The 18,453-nt window shown below is 39.9% G+C and overlaps 1 protein-coding gene and 1 non-coding gene across 15 annotated transcripts in view; both read left to right on the forward strand.

The window, feature by feature from the left end:
* The window catches only part of SPIDR (scaffold protein involved in DNA repair), a 481,415-nt gene that overhangs the window by 400,241 nt on the left and 62,721 nt on the right, over positions 1 to 18,453 (forward strand). For 12 of the 14 annotated variants that reach the window (XM_031669954.1, XM_031669957.1, XM_031669958.1 and 9 more), the window contains one exon: positions 15,375 to 15,515. In XM_031669954.1, coding sequence (XP_031525814.1) covers positions 15,375 to 15,515 — 141 coding nt within the window. Of the gene's footprint in view, positions 1 to 1,990; positions 2,263 to 9,886; positions 9,973 to 15,374; positions 15,516 to 18,453 lie in introns of those variants that run through there. The other 2 variants (XM_031669961.1, XM_021942294.2) reach the window with 2 other exon arrangements.
* Positions 7,045 to 7,151, forward strand: LOC116268810. Its single transcript, XR_004175960.1, has one exon. It is a non-coding gene; the product is annotated as a U6 spliceosomal RNA (small nuclear RNA).

Here is an 18,453-nt window from a genome sequence, read left to right on the forward strand (position 1 = left end):
TTTACCTTGCAAAGCAAAACAGCAGTAGCTGAATGATGAGGTCACCGTTGTAAGGCCGCATCTGTGTGAAATGGTATGTATGCCCTGTGCCGTTCTCAAGCACCGTCCTGTGAGCACCTTCCCATAAGATTAGGCCTTTTATAAAAACGCAGACACCTGCTTCAGGACTTCGGAGAGCTGGCACTTAATGAGAGGGAACCCTATTTTCTTGTCAGTTAACTACATCTGTAATAACGCGCATTTGTTGGGTAGGTGAAGGAAACTAAGATTTTGAGCACAGAAGAGATGCAGGCACTTAACTGACTGTGAAACGAGTTCACATAATCTGGATTGTGCAGGTACCCGAACTCCTAGTGCCCGTGTCCATTCGTGTCATGTGGTGCCTGCTCCCCTGCACCGCAGTCTTACAGTCATGAAAGTGGGGGTTATTTGGGTGAGTGTCTATGGGAGAAACATTGATCTTAAACGTTAAATAAGTGGAATTCATTTGGCAGACTCTTATTCCAAGGAGTTTTGAATGGCTTTCTGGCTGATGGAATCAGTGCAGTTCTGAGACTCTCATTCTAAACACATGTGTCCTACTTCTTCTCTGTGAGATATTTTATCATGGCTGTTCTAAGCACTTATCTAAGTTAATCACTCCTGTAGAGAGCAGCATCCCCTCACACCAGGTATAAGGGACCCACCAACCATGCTCAGTGCTGCATGGGGCAGAGAAGTCGCCCGCAGCCCAGGCCTTAGCTCAAGATCACTAGCAGGGGAGAGTGTGGTGTACTGGATGCATACCTTTGCCTTGGCAGTGGATATTCTATGGCAGAACAGCAAAGGAAGGTACTCAACTGCTTCCCAAAGTGGAAGCTCCATTTTATGAACATTAATCACATAACTTTAAGATGTCAGATCTCTTGAGCCTGCTGTGGCCTGGCTAGCCACTGGTTCCCAGTATTTCAGAGCTTACTAAGGACGGTGCCGGTGTCTGCTGGTTGTCATGCAGAGCACAGCCACACACAGTGAGCATCTGCTCCTCAACTTGGGTGCTGGTGCCTGAGCTGCAGCTGCAGCCTTCTCTATAGATACATATCTATTTAACATTCCTTAAACAAATATAACTGAAAGGACTTCTAGAGAGTATCCCCTTATGTTATAAAAGGACTCTCAGCCCAGAGAGCTTCTGTGCCTTGTCGATAGCGGCAGAGCTGGGATCCCAATGTTCCTGCCTTCCTGTTTTGAGTCACATTCTCCATAGAGCAGTTTGCCCTTTCCAGTTCTGTGTTAATCAGCCCCGTTCTCACTTGCATCCTGCCTCAAGTCACTTGAGCAGCCTCTGGGTTCTTCCACAGCTCCATGTTCTCTGAAATGAGGCCCATCCTATGCCTGATGCCGAGGCTACTCTACACTCTTCACACCCACTCACCTCCTCCGAACCTCAGGCCAGCGCAGGCGCTCTGTCCCGCATCCCTTACCCACAACTATGCTCTCCGGTCTCTACCTTGAAATGTTTCTTGAATGTGTTCTCACATGCTGACAGAAGCGAAAGAGACAAAGAGGGTGGCAGCATCTGAGGACTGGGACCAGGCATGGAGGGGAGGGCACCAGGATGGACTTGGAAGCCCATGTCTCATCCTGAGGCAGCCAGTACCAGGGTTGCAAGTTTCTCAAGATAACTAGAAAGTTGAATTTTATGTAAAGTCTTCTGGTTCTTAATTTTAGTTACTAGTTTCTGAAAACGTTAACACTATATAAACAAAAGAAAACATGCTAGCCAATGAGCACTACTTTGCACCTTCACTCCTTCCTCTCAGGCATTTGTCATTGATTAGGGCGGTGGACTCCCACTGGGTCTAAAGAGACTGTCTAAGAGTTCTCTCTTCAAGCGAACTCCTCACAAAACCCTTTCCCTCACCAATGCCGTTAGAGAAAATAATTTTTATCAAATTTTTAATTTTTTCCTAAATATAAGTTTAATTTTAAAGTAAGAATAATGCAACAAATAGTCTTTCCTCTTATCCCTGCTTTCTCCTATTGCTATGGTCTGAATGTTTGCATCTCCCCCAAAATTCATATGTTGAAATCTTCACCCCCAAGATATTAGGGGGTGGGACCTTTGGGATTAACATCCTTATAAAAGAGGCCCGAGAGAGTCATTAACCCTTCCACCATAGGAGGTTGCTTGGAAAAGACAGCCGTCTATGAGGCAGCAGGCCCTTGCCAGATGTCAAACCTGCTGGTGCTTTCATCTGGGACTTCCCAGCCTCCAGAACTGTGAGCAATACATTTCTATTGTTTATGACCCCCCCCAGTCTGTGGTATTTTTGTTAGAGCAGCTCAAATGGACTAAGACACCTATCTTGTCTTTCTTATTATCTTCTAGCCTCCTTCCAGTGTCTCAGCTGTGGAAAACCTCTTTCCCATCCTAGGGTTTCATACATGCTATGCTCTCTATTTTCAGTGTTCTCTCAGCCTTTGCATGACTCGTTGCTTCTCTCTGTTTAGGCTCAGCTTAAAGATCACCTTCCTTTAAGAAGCCTTCCCTGACGACCCTGACTAGACCATCCTACCACCCCAGTGCTATCTCTCACAGCACTCTTTATTTCCTTTCTAGCACTCACACAATCTGTGGTTGCACATTTGTGTGTGATTGGTCTCTCTTGCCAAGGAGCACAGACAGCAGGGACTGTTTGCCCACTATCCTGTACCTAGCACCTCACAGAGGGTCTATCCAGTAGGCAGTCCTGTTGTATTTAGCACATGAATGAATGGATCACTGATTTACTAGAAACCCTAAGAAGGCCAAGGCACTGTTTTGGAGCACAATGACAAACCCCCAAGTGCTTTTGTTATCAAGGATCTTGTGACACTTATTTCATGGCTGTGCAGCCCTTCATGCCTCACTGCGTGTGTTGTACTTCCATTATCTGGCTTGGCAATTTTGTACTTGGCTCATTTCTTGTGTTCAAACAAATCAAGATGTCTCAAGAAATAACAACTCACACTTAAGTCTACAAATTCAGAATGGATAGTTTCCAAATACTCTCAAGACTTACAAATAAGGGCAAAAGACCCATTTTGTTTTCTCACACGACACATGCTAATCATCTAGAGAATCTTTATTTCCGGTGGGAATAAATCGAAGAAACAGAAGACCAACTTTCAAAATAGCAGAATGAGGACACAGTGGATTCTCTCTCCAACAAACATTTAGCTGGAGAAAATTATGAAAGACAAGCATTTAAAATCTCTAGAAATTATCCTCAGGGCATACAGCAAATGGAGAAACATTCCATGAATGGAATCAAAAATAACTACTAAATCTAAGTGAGAACGGCAAGTCTATGGTCTGTGAGCCACAACCCACTCCCCCACCATCCAAACTCATTTTATGGAAACTAACCTGGGGCTCTACTCCAGGGAGTCCAGTCATGAAGATGGTCCCCTCTTCCCCCAGCTCCCAGTGTAGGGTACATTTCACCCTTCATGGCCAGCCTTCAACATTTCTCATCACCCACCAAATGAGTCAGGCCAAGATTACAGACCTGATTGTCCCACTCCAGCTCACCCGTAGGTTGGAGGCTTCGTGCTAGAGAGGCAAGCCCAGAAGACTAGTTGGGGGAGGTGGGAAAGGCAATAGAAACTGCATTTGGGGAGGTCCAGATGTTTGATTTAGCCGATGAAGATTTCAAACCAGCCATTATAACTATGTTCAAAGAACTAAAGGAAACCATATCTAAAGAATTAAAGGAATGTATGTTAATATTAACAATGTCTAATCAAATAGAGCATCAATAAAAAGATATAAACTATGAAAAGAACCAAATAGAAATTCTGGTGTTGAAAAGAACAACCACCAAAGTGAAAAATTCACCATAGGGGCTCAATAATAGATTTGAGACGGCAGAGCAAAGAATTCGTGGACTTGAAATTAAGATAATGAGGCAGGTCATGGTAGCTCACGCCTGTAATCCCAGCATTTTGGGAGGCCAAGGCTGGTGGATCACTTCAGCTCAGGAGTTTGAGAACAGCCTGGGCGACATGGAAAAACCCCATCTCTACAAAAAACACACCAAAAAATTAGCTGAGTATGGTGGACTTGGGAGGCTGGAGTGGGAGGATCACTTGAGCCCGGGAGGTCGAGGCTGCAGTAAGCCAAGATTGTGCCACTGCACTCCAGCCTGGGTGACAGAGTGAGACCCTGTCTCCAAAAAAAAAAGAGAGAGAAATTAAGATTATGTAATCTGAAAGAGAGAAAAGAATGGAGAAAATGAAAGAGAACCTCGTAAAAATGTTGGACATGATTAAGTGCACCAAAATGTGTGTAATGAGAGTGCCAGAGAGAGGATGATGCAGAAAATATTTGAAGAAATAATGGCTGAGCACTTATCAAATTTGATGCAAAATTTTAATAAGTTAAAATGTGTAATGTATTACATACACCTAGACACCTCAAAGTCAAAATGTTGAAAACCAGAGATAAAGAGAAAATCTTGAAAATGACAAAAGAAACATGATTCATCATATATTAATATAAGGGAACCCCAGTGACAGTCCAGCTGACTTCTCATCAGAAACAATGGAGGCCAGAAGGCACTGGGATATATCTTCAAAATGCTGAAAGAAATTAAATTGCTTACACCATACTTACTTTCTGGCCTTTAATTCCTGAGGTTAGGTTAGTAGGATTGAACATGAATTATTTTATCTTAGCTCGCCTTTTCATTTTTATAGAAACCAAAGACGGCAGTTGTTCACCTTCATTTTGAAGTATTCTAGCTTTTTACTTGTTTGGACTAGACCTAATTATTAGCTACAGAACCCTAATTTTTATATAAAATTTCCTTCAGTCACAGAACCATGAGAAATTAGTTTGTACTATATAAATATCTTATAGCCACTACAAATTAAATAATGTCATACGTATTTGTGGAAATGTTAAGACTAGTTATCTTAAAATAGGCGATACATTCTTCCACATATCACTTGCTAAATACTGCTGATACACAGTGGGAGGACCTAAAATCCTGTTTTTCTGCATCAGGTGACCACTCAGGTATTTCCTGGCATTCTTGGGTATAAAAGATCATATTATCAAGGAGATTGAACACAGTAGTAATTTATGTATGGTTTTGATATGTTAAAATACATTTTAGAAAAAATACTGCTAACAACATTTTGGTGTTAGTGCTAATTTTTGAGAAACACCTATTAATACTTTGACAGTATTAGTGTTTGATGACACATAAATTTTGTGCATTTTTTTTAAAAACATAATTTGGAAAAGCTTTAAATTGAAGGTTATTTGAAATAACCTCTTATTTATTTATGCCATGGTTTCCCTAGTCACTTTAAAAATTCATCACTTTTTAATTACTGTGTTTGAAAGGTTGATTAACCAATTTTTAAGTATTCATAGTTTTTTCTTCTTCTAGTTCTGTAGGCCTTTAAACTGTGCTGTCCAATAGGGTGGCTACTAGCCACATGTGATTATTTATATTTAAACTAATTAAAATTAAATAAAATTAAAAATGTAGTTCCTCAGTCACATTAGCCACATCTCAAGTGCTCAGTAGCCACATATGGCTAGTAGCTACCACATTAGACAACATAGACATAGAACGTTTATTCCATACTTGCAGAGAGTTCTCTTAGAACACAGTGCTTTAGAATGATGGTCTATTCCTTATTGCTGACTACAGTGGTATATAAATCAATTTCATCTGCACTTGAATTCTAATGGAGGTTTAGCTCTGGAAATTAGGCTGGTATTTCCCCACTTTTGTAAATTTAAAGAGATATTTATATCAAATATGCTTATATATTCATTTCATTTTATTGTTAGTTTGCTTATTTAATGTTGTAAGGTTTTTGGGCAAGATAGTAAACCTTTCTGATCTTCAGTCTTCTATGTGCTAAATAGGGATAATAATAGCCTAGCTCCTAAGGGCCTTTTGAGGAGAAGAATGCAAATAGAATACGATGTGGCACTAACCCACATACACTATGAAAAAAAATTAATGTTTGTATTTTAAGCTTCAAATTTGTGGGAGTAATGTGCATAGCAACATACAACGAATGCAGTAGGAGTTAATAACAAAAACATATACTTAAAAATCCCTATAAAATTTGAAAAATACTTCCTATTGGGTCAGAAAAGAAATAATGACAATTTTAAAATATCTACAACTAATGAAAAGTAAAAATACTAAATATTAAAATTTATGTGATGTCATTGACTTGATATTTAGAATAAATTTTAGTCAAATTAGCTCAACTTTAAAAACAAGAAAGGGGCCAGGCGCGGTGGCTCACACATGTAATCCCAACACTTTGGGAGGCAAAGGCAGGCAGATGACCTGAGGTCAGGAGTTCGAGATGAGCATGGCCAACATGGTGAAACCCCGTCTCTATTAAAAATACAAAAATTAGCCTGGTGTGGTGGTGCACGCCTGTAGTCCCAGCTACTTGGGAGGCTGAGGCACAAGAATCACTTGAACCTGGGAGGCAGAGGTTGCAGTGACCCGAGATCATGCCATTGCACTCCAGCCTGGGCAACAGAGGGAGACTCAGTCTCAAATAAATAAATAAAAATAAACAAAAAGAAGAAAGGACTGGACACAGTGGCTCATGTCGATAATCCCAGCATTTTGAGAGTCCAAGGCAGGAGGATTGCTAGAGGCCAGAAGTTTGAGACCAGCCCAGGCAGCATAGCAAGACCCCGCCTCTTCAAGAGGGAAAAAAAAAAACCAGGCATGGTAGCATGTGCCTGTAGTCCTAGCTACTCAGGAGGCTGAAGTAGGAGGATAGCTTGAGAGAAAGGCTGCAAATTAATGAGCTAAGCCTCCAACATGAGAAATAGGAAAGGAACGATAGAATAAGTCCAAAGAAAATGGATAAAAAGATTATAAATATGAGTATAAATTAATGACATAAACAGTGACTAAACAAAAGCGAGAAATGATAATCCTATGGTAAAATTGATAAAGAGAAGATAAATAATAGTAAAAAGGAAAATTAGGGATAGCAGTCCCATCAGGGATTGGAAACATAGATGTGCTCACTTTGGCAGCACATATACTGTAATTGGAAACATACAGAGAAGATTAGCATGGCCTCTGGGCAAGGATGACATGCAAATTCATGAAACATTACATATTTTTTAGTAATATTAATAAAACTTGAAAAAATGTAAGATTACTGTAGCATCTTTATGCCATTAAGTTTGAAAATAGACAAGATGGAAAAATCCCTGGAAAAATACATTACCAAAATACCTTAAGAAAAAAATTTAAAAATTCAAAAGTCCAATTATCATTAGAGATGTTGAGCTGGTAGTTTTGAATCTTCTCAGGAAAGAAAACACTAAACTAAATGATTTTATTACCTAATTATTTCTAACTGTCAAAATACAGATTGAGTCTTAGACTTAGAATTTTTATCAAAAATTTTCAGAAGAAAAGGTAATCAACTTGTTCTGTGAAGCTGATGTAAATGATCTTGATACCAAATGTAGTATGAAAAATAAAATTAAAGACCAATATCATTAATGGACCTAGAGACAAAAATTCTAAATAAGACATAGCAAATAGGATCTTGGCTTTACATCAAGACTGAAAAACTACTTTAATACTCAGAAAGAATTTGTAATTGTCATTTGCCACATTAACATGTTAAAGGGGGAAAACAGTTCTTTCAATTAATACAGATAATGCATTTGATAAGATCCAACACCCATTCATGATTTTTAAAAAAAATTCCTTAGCAAACTAGGAATCCCTAACTGGATGAAGGACATCTACAAAAAAACAAAAATGAACAACAACCAACAATAAAAGCAAACATTAGTGACTGTAAAACGTTGAAGACTTTTTCTTTACAGTTGGAACAAAATAAGGATGCCCAGTCACTGGCATCTCTTCAGCATTGCCCTGAAGGTCCTAAAAGGCAGCCATAAAACAAAATAAGAAGCAAAATTGGAATTATGAAATGATTGCATAAAAGTACATTTAAAAGGATTATAAATAGTAATAAAGTTTAGTAAAGATGATGGATTACAAAAGTTCAATATTCAAGGCCATTGTATATTGATCACACACCAGCAACACACAACAACAAACAAAACACCATTTAAAATAGAACACAAACCCATAGACAGTCTAGGCGTAGATCTAACAAAACATGTACAAGAGCTATATGGAGAAACTTACAAAATTTTATTATAAAAATTGATCTAAGTACCCCACCAAGAAAAGATTTATCTACCAGTCACTCTACCATGCCCTAAATTACTGTATCATGTGAATGACTTTAATGTTCACAACAGTCCTCTGAATTAGATTCTCTTATTTTGTCTTAAAAATGAGTAAAATCAAGCTCATACAGATAAGCAACTTTTGCAAGATCCAGAGTTGTTAACATAATGCTGCCCCCCTGGGAAGCCACTTGTGTTCCATTGAATATGATAAAATTTATGGTAAATACGTGGTAGTTCAGGAAAAGCAAGTAAATCATGGGGACACTATGCTGCTCAGACCTGTCACACTAGCATTGATTTTAGGAAATAGCGTTTCACTGGGCAGAAAGCATTGACAAGTAGGTGGAATTCAACACAGGCTGCTGATAAGCTGACGCTGGTCTGGGCAGTCTGTGGAATGCCACAGTTCCAATCCAGTTGAACCAGTGGGGTGATGACTCCACCTCGGGCCTGAGCCAGCCTGCCTCTGAGCTGCAGCTGTGTGAGCAGAACAGAGTGGGAGAGTGTGTGTGATGGGTGTGAATACCAGGAGAAGAGTAATAACTCGTCTCTAGGGCAAAAGAATAGACAGAAGCACCCTTCCTTGTTATTTGAGACAAGGAAAATGTCAGGGCAAACTTAAAGACAAAGGTAGTAGCCAATTCCACACCTCTCCCTTTTCAGCACAATCAGAAATATAGAAACTTTGTATTTGGATCTGTGGGGATTTTTGTATTTGTCTTGACTTTTGTATAGGTTAAAAAAATAACATGTAGGCCAGGCGCAGTGGCTCACGTCTGTAATCCCAGCACTTTGGGAGGCCAAGGCGGATGGATCACGAGGCCAAGAGATCGAGACCATCTTGGCCAACATGGTGAAACCCCGTCTCTCCTAAAAATACAAAAATTAGTCGGACGTGGTGGCCTACGCCTAAAGTCCCAGCTACTCAGGAGGCTGAGGCAGGAGAATTGCTTGAATTCAGGAGACAGAGGTTGCAGTGAGTCGAGGTTACACCACTGCACTCCAGCCTGGCAACAAAGTGAGACTCTATCTCAAAAGAATAAATAAATAAAATAAAATAACATTTAAAGCAAAGTCTTAGGGGTATCAATAGGAGACGACTAGGCCTTAACGTAATCACATGTGGAGGGTCAGGGGCCACCATGGGTTGTTCTTTAACAGGAGAGCCTGGAGACTCCTAGGAAATGCAGCCTGGTCCTACCTCCAGTTCCCTTCCATGTCCTGGTCGCCAAGGAAGTCCCCTTGGACTTCTCTATTTAGATATGGAACGGAGAAGCAAGTCATGTGAGGAGTTAACTAGGAGGTAAGGAGGACTTTAAATGGTGTGTAGACAAAAAAGAGACGTTATAAATTCAACATCAAAATGTATACTTTTATACCTGCTCTCAGGTAGCATACTGTAAACTAAAAAAGACCTCAGACGTGGAGAGAAGGGAGGGAAACAAAGCATGATTGGACTGTGAATGGAAAAATTAGTTCTCATCTAGAAATCCATACCCAGCCAAACTGCCCATAAAGTTTGTGGATCGATTACCAACAACTTTATGAATGGTTTTAAAATTTTTACCTCACACTCTTTTTTCAGAAAACTGGAAGACAGGAACTACTAATTGAAGAAGTCAATTAAAAGATACGGGTGTAGGAAATAGCAGCTCCAACATAGCAGAGCAGCAAAGGGGAACCTGCAGATTTTGTGCCAAGAGATCCCAGGATGATATTGTGCCCAGGTATAGATGCTGACCCATTCAGATTGAAGCACAGTAGAAGGATCCAGAAGAGCTCTTCAGAGTAGAATACCTGTGAGGTTCAGCATCCTAAGAGAAGATCTTGGTAATTGACTGAGGTTTAGGGTTGATTTTGTGATAAGTACATAAAAAACTAATTTTAAAATGAATATAGGGAGCCAGGTGTGGTGGCATGTGGCTGTAATCCCAGAGCTTTGGGAGCCAGGGTGGGAGGATTGGTTGAGGCCAAGAATTTGAGAACAGCCTGGACAACATAATGAGACCCTGTCTCTCCAAAAAAATAAGTAAATAAATGTATATCAGAAAAGAAATTGTTTTATTATATTAAAGCCAATAAATTTGACATGTGGTATTTTTATTATCAACTAGGTCAAATTATTGTCTCTTTTCTCTGTGAGTTCCTGTTTGACTTGTGAGTTGAAAAAAATGTGAAATTTCCAAATGTAAGAAGACTTTTAAAATATATATTTCTTTCTTGGTTTCTCATTTAATTGTATTTTAGGCAAAGAGTGTGTTCTATATGATAAGATACTTTGAAATTAACTGTGACTTGCTTTATGGCCAAGTGTGTAGTGAGAATTAATTAGAGAGAAAGGGAGAGAATCTGTGTCACCCCTGCTGGGGTACACTGACCAGATCATAGCTTACTGCAGCTCCCAACTACTTGGCTTAGACTGTCTTCCTGCCTCAGCCTCCTGAGTAGCTGGGACTATAGGCACCACCACTGTGCCCAGCTTGCTTATTTATTTGTTTGTTTGTTTGTTTGTTTTTGAGACGGAGTCTCGCTCTGTCCCCGAGGCTGGAGTGCAGTGGCGCAGTCTTGGCTCACTGCAAGCTCCGCCTCCCGGGTTCATGCCATTCTTCTGCCTCAGCCTCCCAAGTAGCTGGGACTACAGGCACCCGCCGCCATGCCTAGCTAATTTTTTGTATTTTTAGTAGAGATGGGGTTTCACCGCATTAGCCAGGATGGTCTCAATCTCCTGACCTCATCATCCGCCCACCTTGGCCTCCCAAAGTGCTGGGATTACAGGCGTGAGCCACTGCGCCCGGCCTATTTTATTTTTTATAGAGATAACATCTCGCTTTGTTGACCAGGCTGGTCTTGAAGCCTGGCTTTGAGCAGTCCTCCCAACTCAGCCTCCCAAAGTGCTGAGCTTACGGATCTGAGCCACCTCATCCAGCCTCTTGTCACCTCTTATAAATCTTCCATGTGTGCTTGAAAATGCATTTTTTCTAATTACGGGCAGTTTTTCTAATTGTTTATCCAACAAATCAAACTAGTTAGGTATATGCAAATTTTCTCATTTTTTACTAACTTTTTCATCTGTTGACTTACCAATAATTGGCAGAGATGTGTTAAAATCTTCCACAGTGATGGTGGATTTTTTCATTTCTCTGTGTAGTTTTATTAATTTATGCTTAATGTATTTTGAGGCTAGTAAGAGCATAAAAGTTTATAATTGTATGTCTTCCTGGTGAATTAAACCTTCTTATCTATATTAGTGACCTCTCTATCCTTAATAATACTTTCTTTTTTTTTTTTTTTTGAGACAGAGTGTTGCTCTTGCCCATGTTGGAGTGCAGTGGTGCGATCTCGGCTCACTGCAAGCTCTGCCTCCCGGGTTCACGCCATTCTCCTGCCTCAGCCTCCCGAGTAGCTGGGACTACAGGGGCCCACCACCATCCCCAGCTAATTTTTTGTATTTTTAGTAGAGACGGGGTTTCACCATGTTAGCCAGGATGGTCTCGATCTCCTGACCTCGTCATCCGCCTGCCTCGGCCTCCCAAAGTGCTGGGATTACAGGCATGAGCCACCATGCCCAGCCAGTAATACTTTCTTAAAATCTATTTTGCTTACCATCAAAACCACCTTTTCAGCTTTCTTTTGGTTAATATTTGCCAGAAACATTTTTTTCTGTCCTTTTACTTTGAACTTTTCTGTGCTTTGGAAGGTTTTCTGTCACCAGTTTATTGGAAGACATTTTTTCTTCCTTCAAACAACATGACAAGTTCTGTCTTTGACATGTTTAAATCATGTTTGTTCCATTTCTAATATGCAAGGACTTTATCCTTTCACATATCACTTTATATTTTATTGGCGATTTAATGTTTTTTCTTTGTGTTTTCCTTTTTGTTTGTTTTCCTATATTTCTCATTCCATTTATTTCCTCTAGTGATTAGGAGGTATATTCCCTGTTTCTGGTCTTTGGTGATTATCCTTGAAATTGTACCGCATATACTATTGTTAAGTTAATATCTTAACTCCAGGCTTAGAGTGATATGAGGACTTGGGAACATTTGAGCTCCAGTCACTGCCTGTTTGATTTCATTGCTATCCATTTTCAGTTTTTCAGCTCTACAGCTTTAATATTATTGATTGTGTTGTTATTCTATCCTGTGTTTATTCTGGGTTGTTTGTATTTTTGCTTATTAGTCCTTCTTGTGTCTCAGGCCTTTATTCCACGATAATTTCCTTATTCCTAAAGTACATAATTTAGAAATCATTTTATTTGTTTTTTGAGACAGGATCTCACTCTGCCTCCCAGGCTGGAGTACAGTGGCACAATCGTAACTCACTGCAACCCTCAAACTCTTGAGCTCAAGGGATCCTCCCGCCTCAGCCTTCTGAGTGGCTGAGACCACAACCATGTGCCACCATACCCAGCTAATGTTTTTATTTATTGTAGAGACAGGGTCTCACTTTGTTGCCCAGGCTGATCTCGAACTTCTGGGCTCAAGTGATCCTCCCACCTCAGCCTCCCAAAGTGCTGGGATTATAGGTGTCAACCACTGCACCTGGTCTAGAAATCTTTTTAGTAATTAGTAAAATAGTAAATACGTCAGGTTCTGTAGGTAGAAAATGCTCCTAGTTTTTCTTTGTCTAAAAATGTCCCAGGCCAGGCGTGGTGGCTCACACCTGTAATCCCAACACTTTGGGAGGCCGAGGCAGGCAGATCACTTGAGGCCAGGAATTCGAGACCAGCCTGCCCAACATGGAGAAACCCCATCTCTACTAAAAATACAAAAATTAACCAGGTGTGGTGGTGGGCTCCTGTAATCACAGCTACTCAGGAGGCTGAGGCAAGAGAATCACTTTAACACAGGAGATGGAGGTTGCAGTGAGCCGAGATCGCTCCACTGCACCCCAGCCTGGGCAGCAGAGCGAGACTCCATCTCAAAAAAATAAATAAATAAAAATTAAAAAATTCAAATGTCCTTATTTTACCATCATTCTTGAAAGGAGTTTTGCTGATACACTTCTGAGATGGCTTTCAGAATTCTGAAAATATTCCACTGTCTTCTGGCTTCATTCATTGTTCTTTAGAAGGTTGATTTAAGTCAAATTTGTATTCTTTTGCAGATGTACTGTCTTCTAAATCTCACTGTGTGTGCTTTGAAAATCTTATTTGTGTGCTTCTTGCTTTTAACAGCTCATAGTCTTTGGTATTCTCTAGTTTCATTATGGTGAGTTTATTAGTTGGATTTCCATTTAGTTGTACTGCTTGGTATTTGTTTGGGGTTTTTTCCCCCGATTTGTTTTTGTTTTTGAGACAGGGTCTTACTGTGTTGCCCAGGCTGGAGTGCAGTGACATGATCACAGCTCACTTAAGCTTCAACTTCCTGGGCTGAAGTGATCCTCCCACCTCAGCCCCTAAAGTAGTTGGGACTATGGGTGTGCGCCATCACACCCAGCTAACTTTTTTTAAAATTTTTCCTAGAGACAAGATCTCACTACATTGTCAAGGCTGGTCTTGAGCCCCTCAGTTCAAGTAATCCTCCCACCTCAACCTACCAAAGTGCTGGGATTATAGGTGTGAGCCACTGTGGCCAGTTTACTTGGTATTTGTTTTTCTTCCTGTATCTTAGATCAGGTGGGAAAAATTCTCAGTCACTATAAATCTACATATTATTGCTTCCCCTCCTCTGTCTTGTTTTACTGAAATTCCTATTAGACATGTTAGACCTTCTCACTGTCCTCTGTATTTCTGCACCTTCTCTCATGTTTTTTTCCTCTCACTTCTCAAGCTATATTCTGAGTAATTTATTCAGATTTATACCTCAGATCTCATATATACACTCTTCAGATGCATATAGCCATTTGTTACACCTACTCAATGAATATTTTTATTTCAGTAAATGTAGCTTTCCTTTTTGAAAGTGTGATTTCATCCTTCTTCAAATCTATCAAGTCATTTTATGAGTTTCTTGTCTCCTATTCATATTTTGGGGACTTTTTACCTCTTTAAAACAGTTATTCTATATTTTCTATCCATTAATTCTAATATCTCAAGTCCCCAGCAGGTCTAATGTTACTTCTTTTGACTGTTCCCACATGATGGTTTGTTTCTGAGTGTTTGATTTTTATTTGAGCACATCTTTGTTTGGCCTTTACTCCATGGTGAACTAGCAATCCAAGTAAAGGTGCTATTTTTCAGACAGGATATATTTTTGCTTCTCTTGCAAACCAGCTGGCCCTGTGGGCCTGGGAGACTTCATCAAGGAGTCTACAGTTCTTGACCCTCTTGCCAAGGCAGCACTTAAGGCTCCTGACTTCATCTGTTCTCCTCCAACATGTATTTTTTTCACATTCTTATCTTTAGAATAGTTTTTATGTCTATTTTGTGATGTTATTTACTGACTATAATTTCTTCAGCCTCCATGAAATGTTTTCTGAGAATGTGTCATTTTTTGATAAATTTCATTTACTTCAGTTATAAAACGAAAGGATTGGAAATTCAGTCATAAATAGGCTTTCATTAATAACACCATCTAAACTTAAAAACTAGGGGGAATCCCATCATGTCCCTGGCTGTCCATTATGGCTGTGTTGCTGCAAGCTGGAACACCAGGTTTTATCCTGCTGGGGTATGCATGTCTCTAAATGTGTACTGTCTCAGAGAAAGCCTCATATTGTTGTTCTCACCGTAATGTTATCCTGCAGCTTTTCTCAGTATTGAGCATCCACACAAAACAAATATTTCTTTCATGGGAAACAGGGTAAAAATGGGAAAAGGACACTCTGTTTCTAGGTAATATATTTGGTTTAAGAGAATGGTCATCTTGATGTACTTTTCAGCCATATTTGGCTTAGGTTTTAGTTTCATGCCTGTGGATGGTGGTTCAAACACCTGCATGCACACATACAGAAAGAATGTCTTGAATTCAACTTTTTTTTTATCCTGACTCACCCATTTAGGAAGATGACTACAGTGAATTTCTTTTTTTTTTTTTTTCCCCTTGGTTTTTCTTTAATTTATTTAAATTATATTGGCCAGTCATAGCAGTATATAGTGGCTTTCTAATGAAGAAGAAGAGGGAAATCTTGATCTCTGCATTAATCCAAACTGCCTCCTCAAAGAACAAATGTGAATGGTTTTTTACAGACCCTGCCTTCTGGTACAAGATGCCTGTGGAATGTTCGGTGAAGTGCACTTAGAGTTCACCATGTCGAAGGCAAGACAGTTGGAAGGGAAGTCTTGCAGCCTGGTGGGAATGAAGGTTCTACAGAAAGCCACCAGAGGAAGGTGAGAACATGCCAGAATGGCATCCAGTTTGCTACAATTGTTGGTTCTTTTTATTAGTCTTTTGTCTCTAATTTTATTTTTAAAGGCAGTAAACCAGGATCCTAGAGTTTGCCCATAAAACAAGGCCAGAAGTTGAGTGGAACCTATAAAGTATCTTTAGGGGAAGAATTGTAATTGAGAACAAAAAGAATTAGGCAGGTTTCATGATTCATAATTTTATTAAAAGAAGATTAAAATGTTATATATGTGTTTCAATTATGAAGATTTGTCTTTTGTGTGTTTTCTTCACTATAACAATAAAGCATCTTTGGGTGGTAAGTATAAATGAAAACCTAATTTAGTGAAAAAACATTTTGTGAGCTTTAAGCAAAATTCTTAAGTTGTCATGTCTTTGCACTTTCCAAAATAAGCAAGCATTGTTCTCTGCCAGGTTTCATGGCACCTCGCCCTAAAATGTTGTTTTTGATAGGCAGAGGTGGAGTGTTACAAAGATCTGGCCTATCTGTGCCTGTTACAGCTCCAGTAATCATTCTAATCTATGAATTAGGGGGAAAAAAAAAAAGAAACATTTTTAATGGAACTACCCAGTCATATAGTGAATTGGGGTTTTTCTCAATCTTATTACATCTCTTTCTTTAAGTAGTGTGTTATTTTAGCTCTCTTGTTGATGTTTTGTTTAATTATAGAACATCTGAGCTATAACTGTATTGGAGGGGGAAAAAGTCCCATTCTGAGTGTATGATATTCTGCTTTTGGAGCATTTATTGATAGTATCCTTGGTAGTTTGCATCATGACCACTCTGGCTATGGCCATTCTAAATGGTGAGTGTTTAGTGAGCATTTCCTTGACTGACCTCAGTAAGCATTTAGCTCTCCTACAGGCCTTGACTTTGAGTCCTGGCATACCATACTGCTGAGTGACAGGTCTGCCCAAGAGCTTGTTTTCCTGGGAGACATATCCCCTGTAAGCCCTGAGTAGATAAGAGCACATTTTTATTGATCTGTATAGCTATGTTTTGTGTTTTTTTGTTTTGGTTTGGTTTGGTTTTTGGTTTGTTGTGTGTTTGTTTGTTTGTTTTGGAGACAGAGTTTCGCTCTTGTTACCCAGGCTGGAGTGCAATGGTGCCATCTTGGCTCACTGCAACCTCCGCCTCCCAGATTCAAGCAATTCTCCTACCTCAGCCTCCCAAGTAGCTGGGATTACAGGCGCCTGCCACCACACCCGGCTAATTTTTTGTATTTAGTAGAGATGGGATTTCACCATGTTGGTCAGGCTAGTCTCAAACTCCTGATCTCAGGTGATCCACCCACCTCAGCCTCCCAAAGTGCTGGGATTACAGGCGTGAGGTTCCATGCCCGGCCAGCTATATTTTATAATAAATACTTCCTCTTGTTTTAAACAGGCAGCTGTATTATAATTTAATTGCATTATGTGTTTGGGGAATGCGATTCATCCAGATATTTGAAAAGCATGTCTAGATACGAGAAAAGCTTGGTTGGGTCACATGAGTCTTACCCTTATTAAGACTGAACCTCATTTTAGTCCTCATTAGAATATTCATTATAGGCCAGGCGCAGTGGCTCCCAACACTTTGGGAAGCCGAGGCAGGCTGATCACTTAAGGCCAGGAGTTTGAGACCAGCCTAGCCAACATGGCAAAACCCTGTCTCTACTAAAAATAAAAATAAAAAATTAGCTGGGCATAGTGGCACATGCCTGTAGTCCCAGCTACTTAGGCTGAGGCACGAGAATTGCTTGAACCCTAGAGGCAGAGGTTGCAGTGAGCTGAGATTGCACCACTGCACTCCAGCCTGGGTGACAGAGCGACACTCTGTCTCAAAAAGAAAAAAATATTCATTGTAAACATTTCAGACTCACAAGCATCTGAAGACTAAGTGTAGTTATGGTAACCATCAGGGCCATTTAGAGGGGAGGGCTCTTTCACTCGGCTGCCACCCACCCAAGCCTGGCAAGGACATGAGGGGGCTCCCACCACAGGATGTTCCAGCTGTGCTCCAGGCCAGAGGCAGCTGTTCTGGCTGGAGACTGCAGGACGCAGCATCTTACGGAAATACTGCTGGGGAAGGACGCAGCCAGACAGGACCTGGGAATCTTTGTCTCTCTAAAGGTCCTGTTCTTTCACCATTCTTCTTTATAGCCATACATGTACCTAACATTTAATCTAGTTTTTGTGGTTGGCACTAGAAGCCTAACCATCTATAACATTTACATGGGAAATGTTTTCTCCATGGGAAATGCATTGAGTATTCCAACAAATTCATTTACTGATAAACTTTTGAACCTCCTTCCTTGTTAAAGTTGGTGACTAGTATTTGATGCTTTTTTAGATACGGATTAATTATTTTATATATTTAATTATATTTTGCCATGCAAAACATCCAAATAAATGTTTAGATTGTTTTCTTGTTCTTTTGGAAGCTATATTTCTTCAAAACAAATTATTAAATCGTTTTGGAATGCGGGATGTTATAATTGCTTATTAGTGACATCATCCATCCGTGGCCCAGTAAACACAACATTGTCTCTCTTTTTTTTCCCCCAAATTATTGTGTTTCATAGCAACTGTCGTAAACTTTAACAAAATACACTTCTCATAAACCTAACAAAATATACTTCCCCAAATTCAAGCTAAAATGATTAATTTTATAATTTCAGTATCTAATACAGAAAATAACCTTTTCCCAATTGGAAGATAGTTGTATATTTGGGCTAAGTCACAGAGCCTCTTAGATCTGGCCTACCAGATCTAAATTTCATCTGATCCACAGTTCTGGTGATGAAACATCACTCAGCCCTACCTGCTGTTGAGTGACTGTGTTGCAGGAGACTTTAGTCCAGAGGCTCGCAGAAAAACAGCAGCATAGCTTTTGTTTCTCTGACAGACTAATTTTTTGGATTTGAGTGTCTATGTCGACTG

This window comes from Papio anubis, chromosome 8, assembly GCF_008728515.1.
Source record: "Papio anubis isolate 15944 chromosome 8, Panubis1.0, whole genome shotgun sequence".
In the NCBI taxonomy this organism is placed as follows: Eukaryota; Metazoa; Chordata; class Mammalia; order Primates; family Cercopithecidae; genus Papio; species Papio anubis.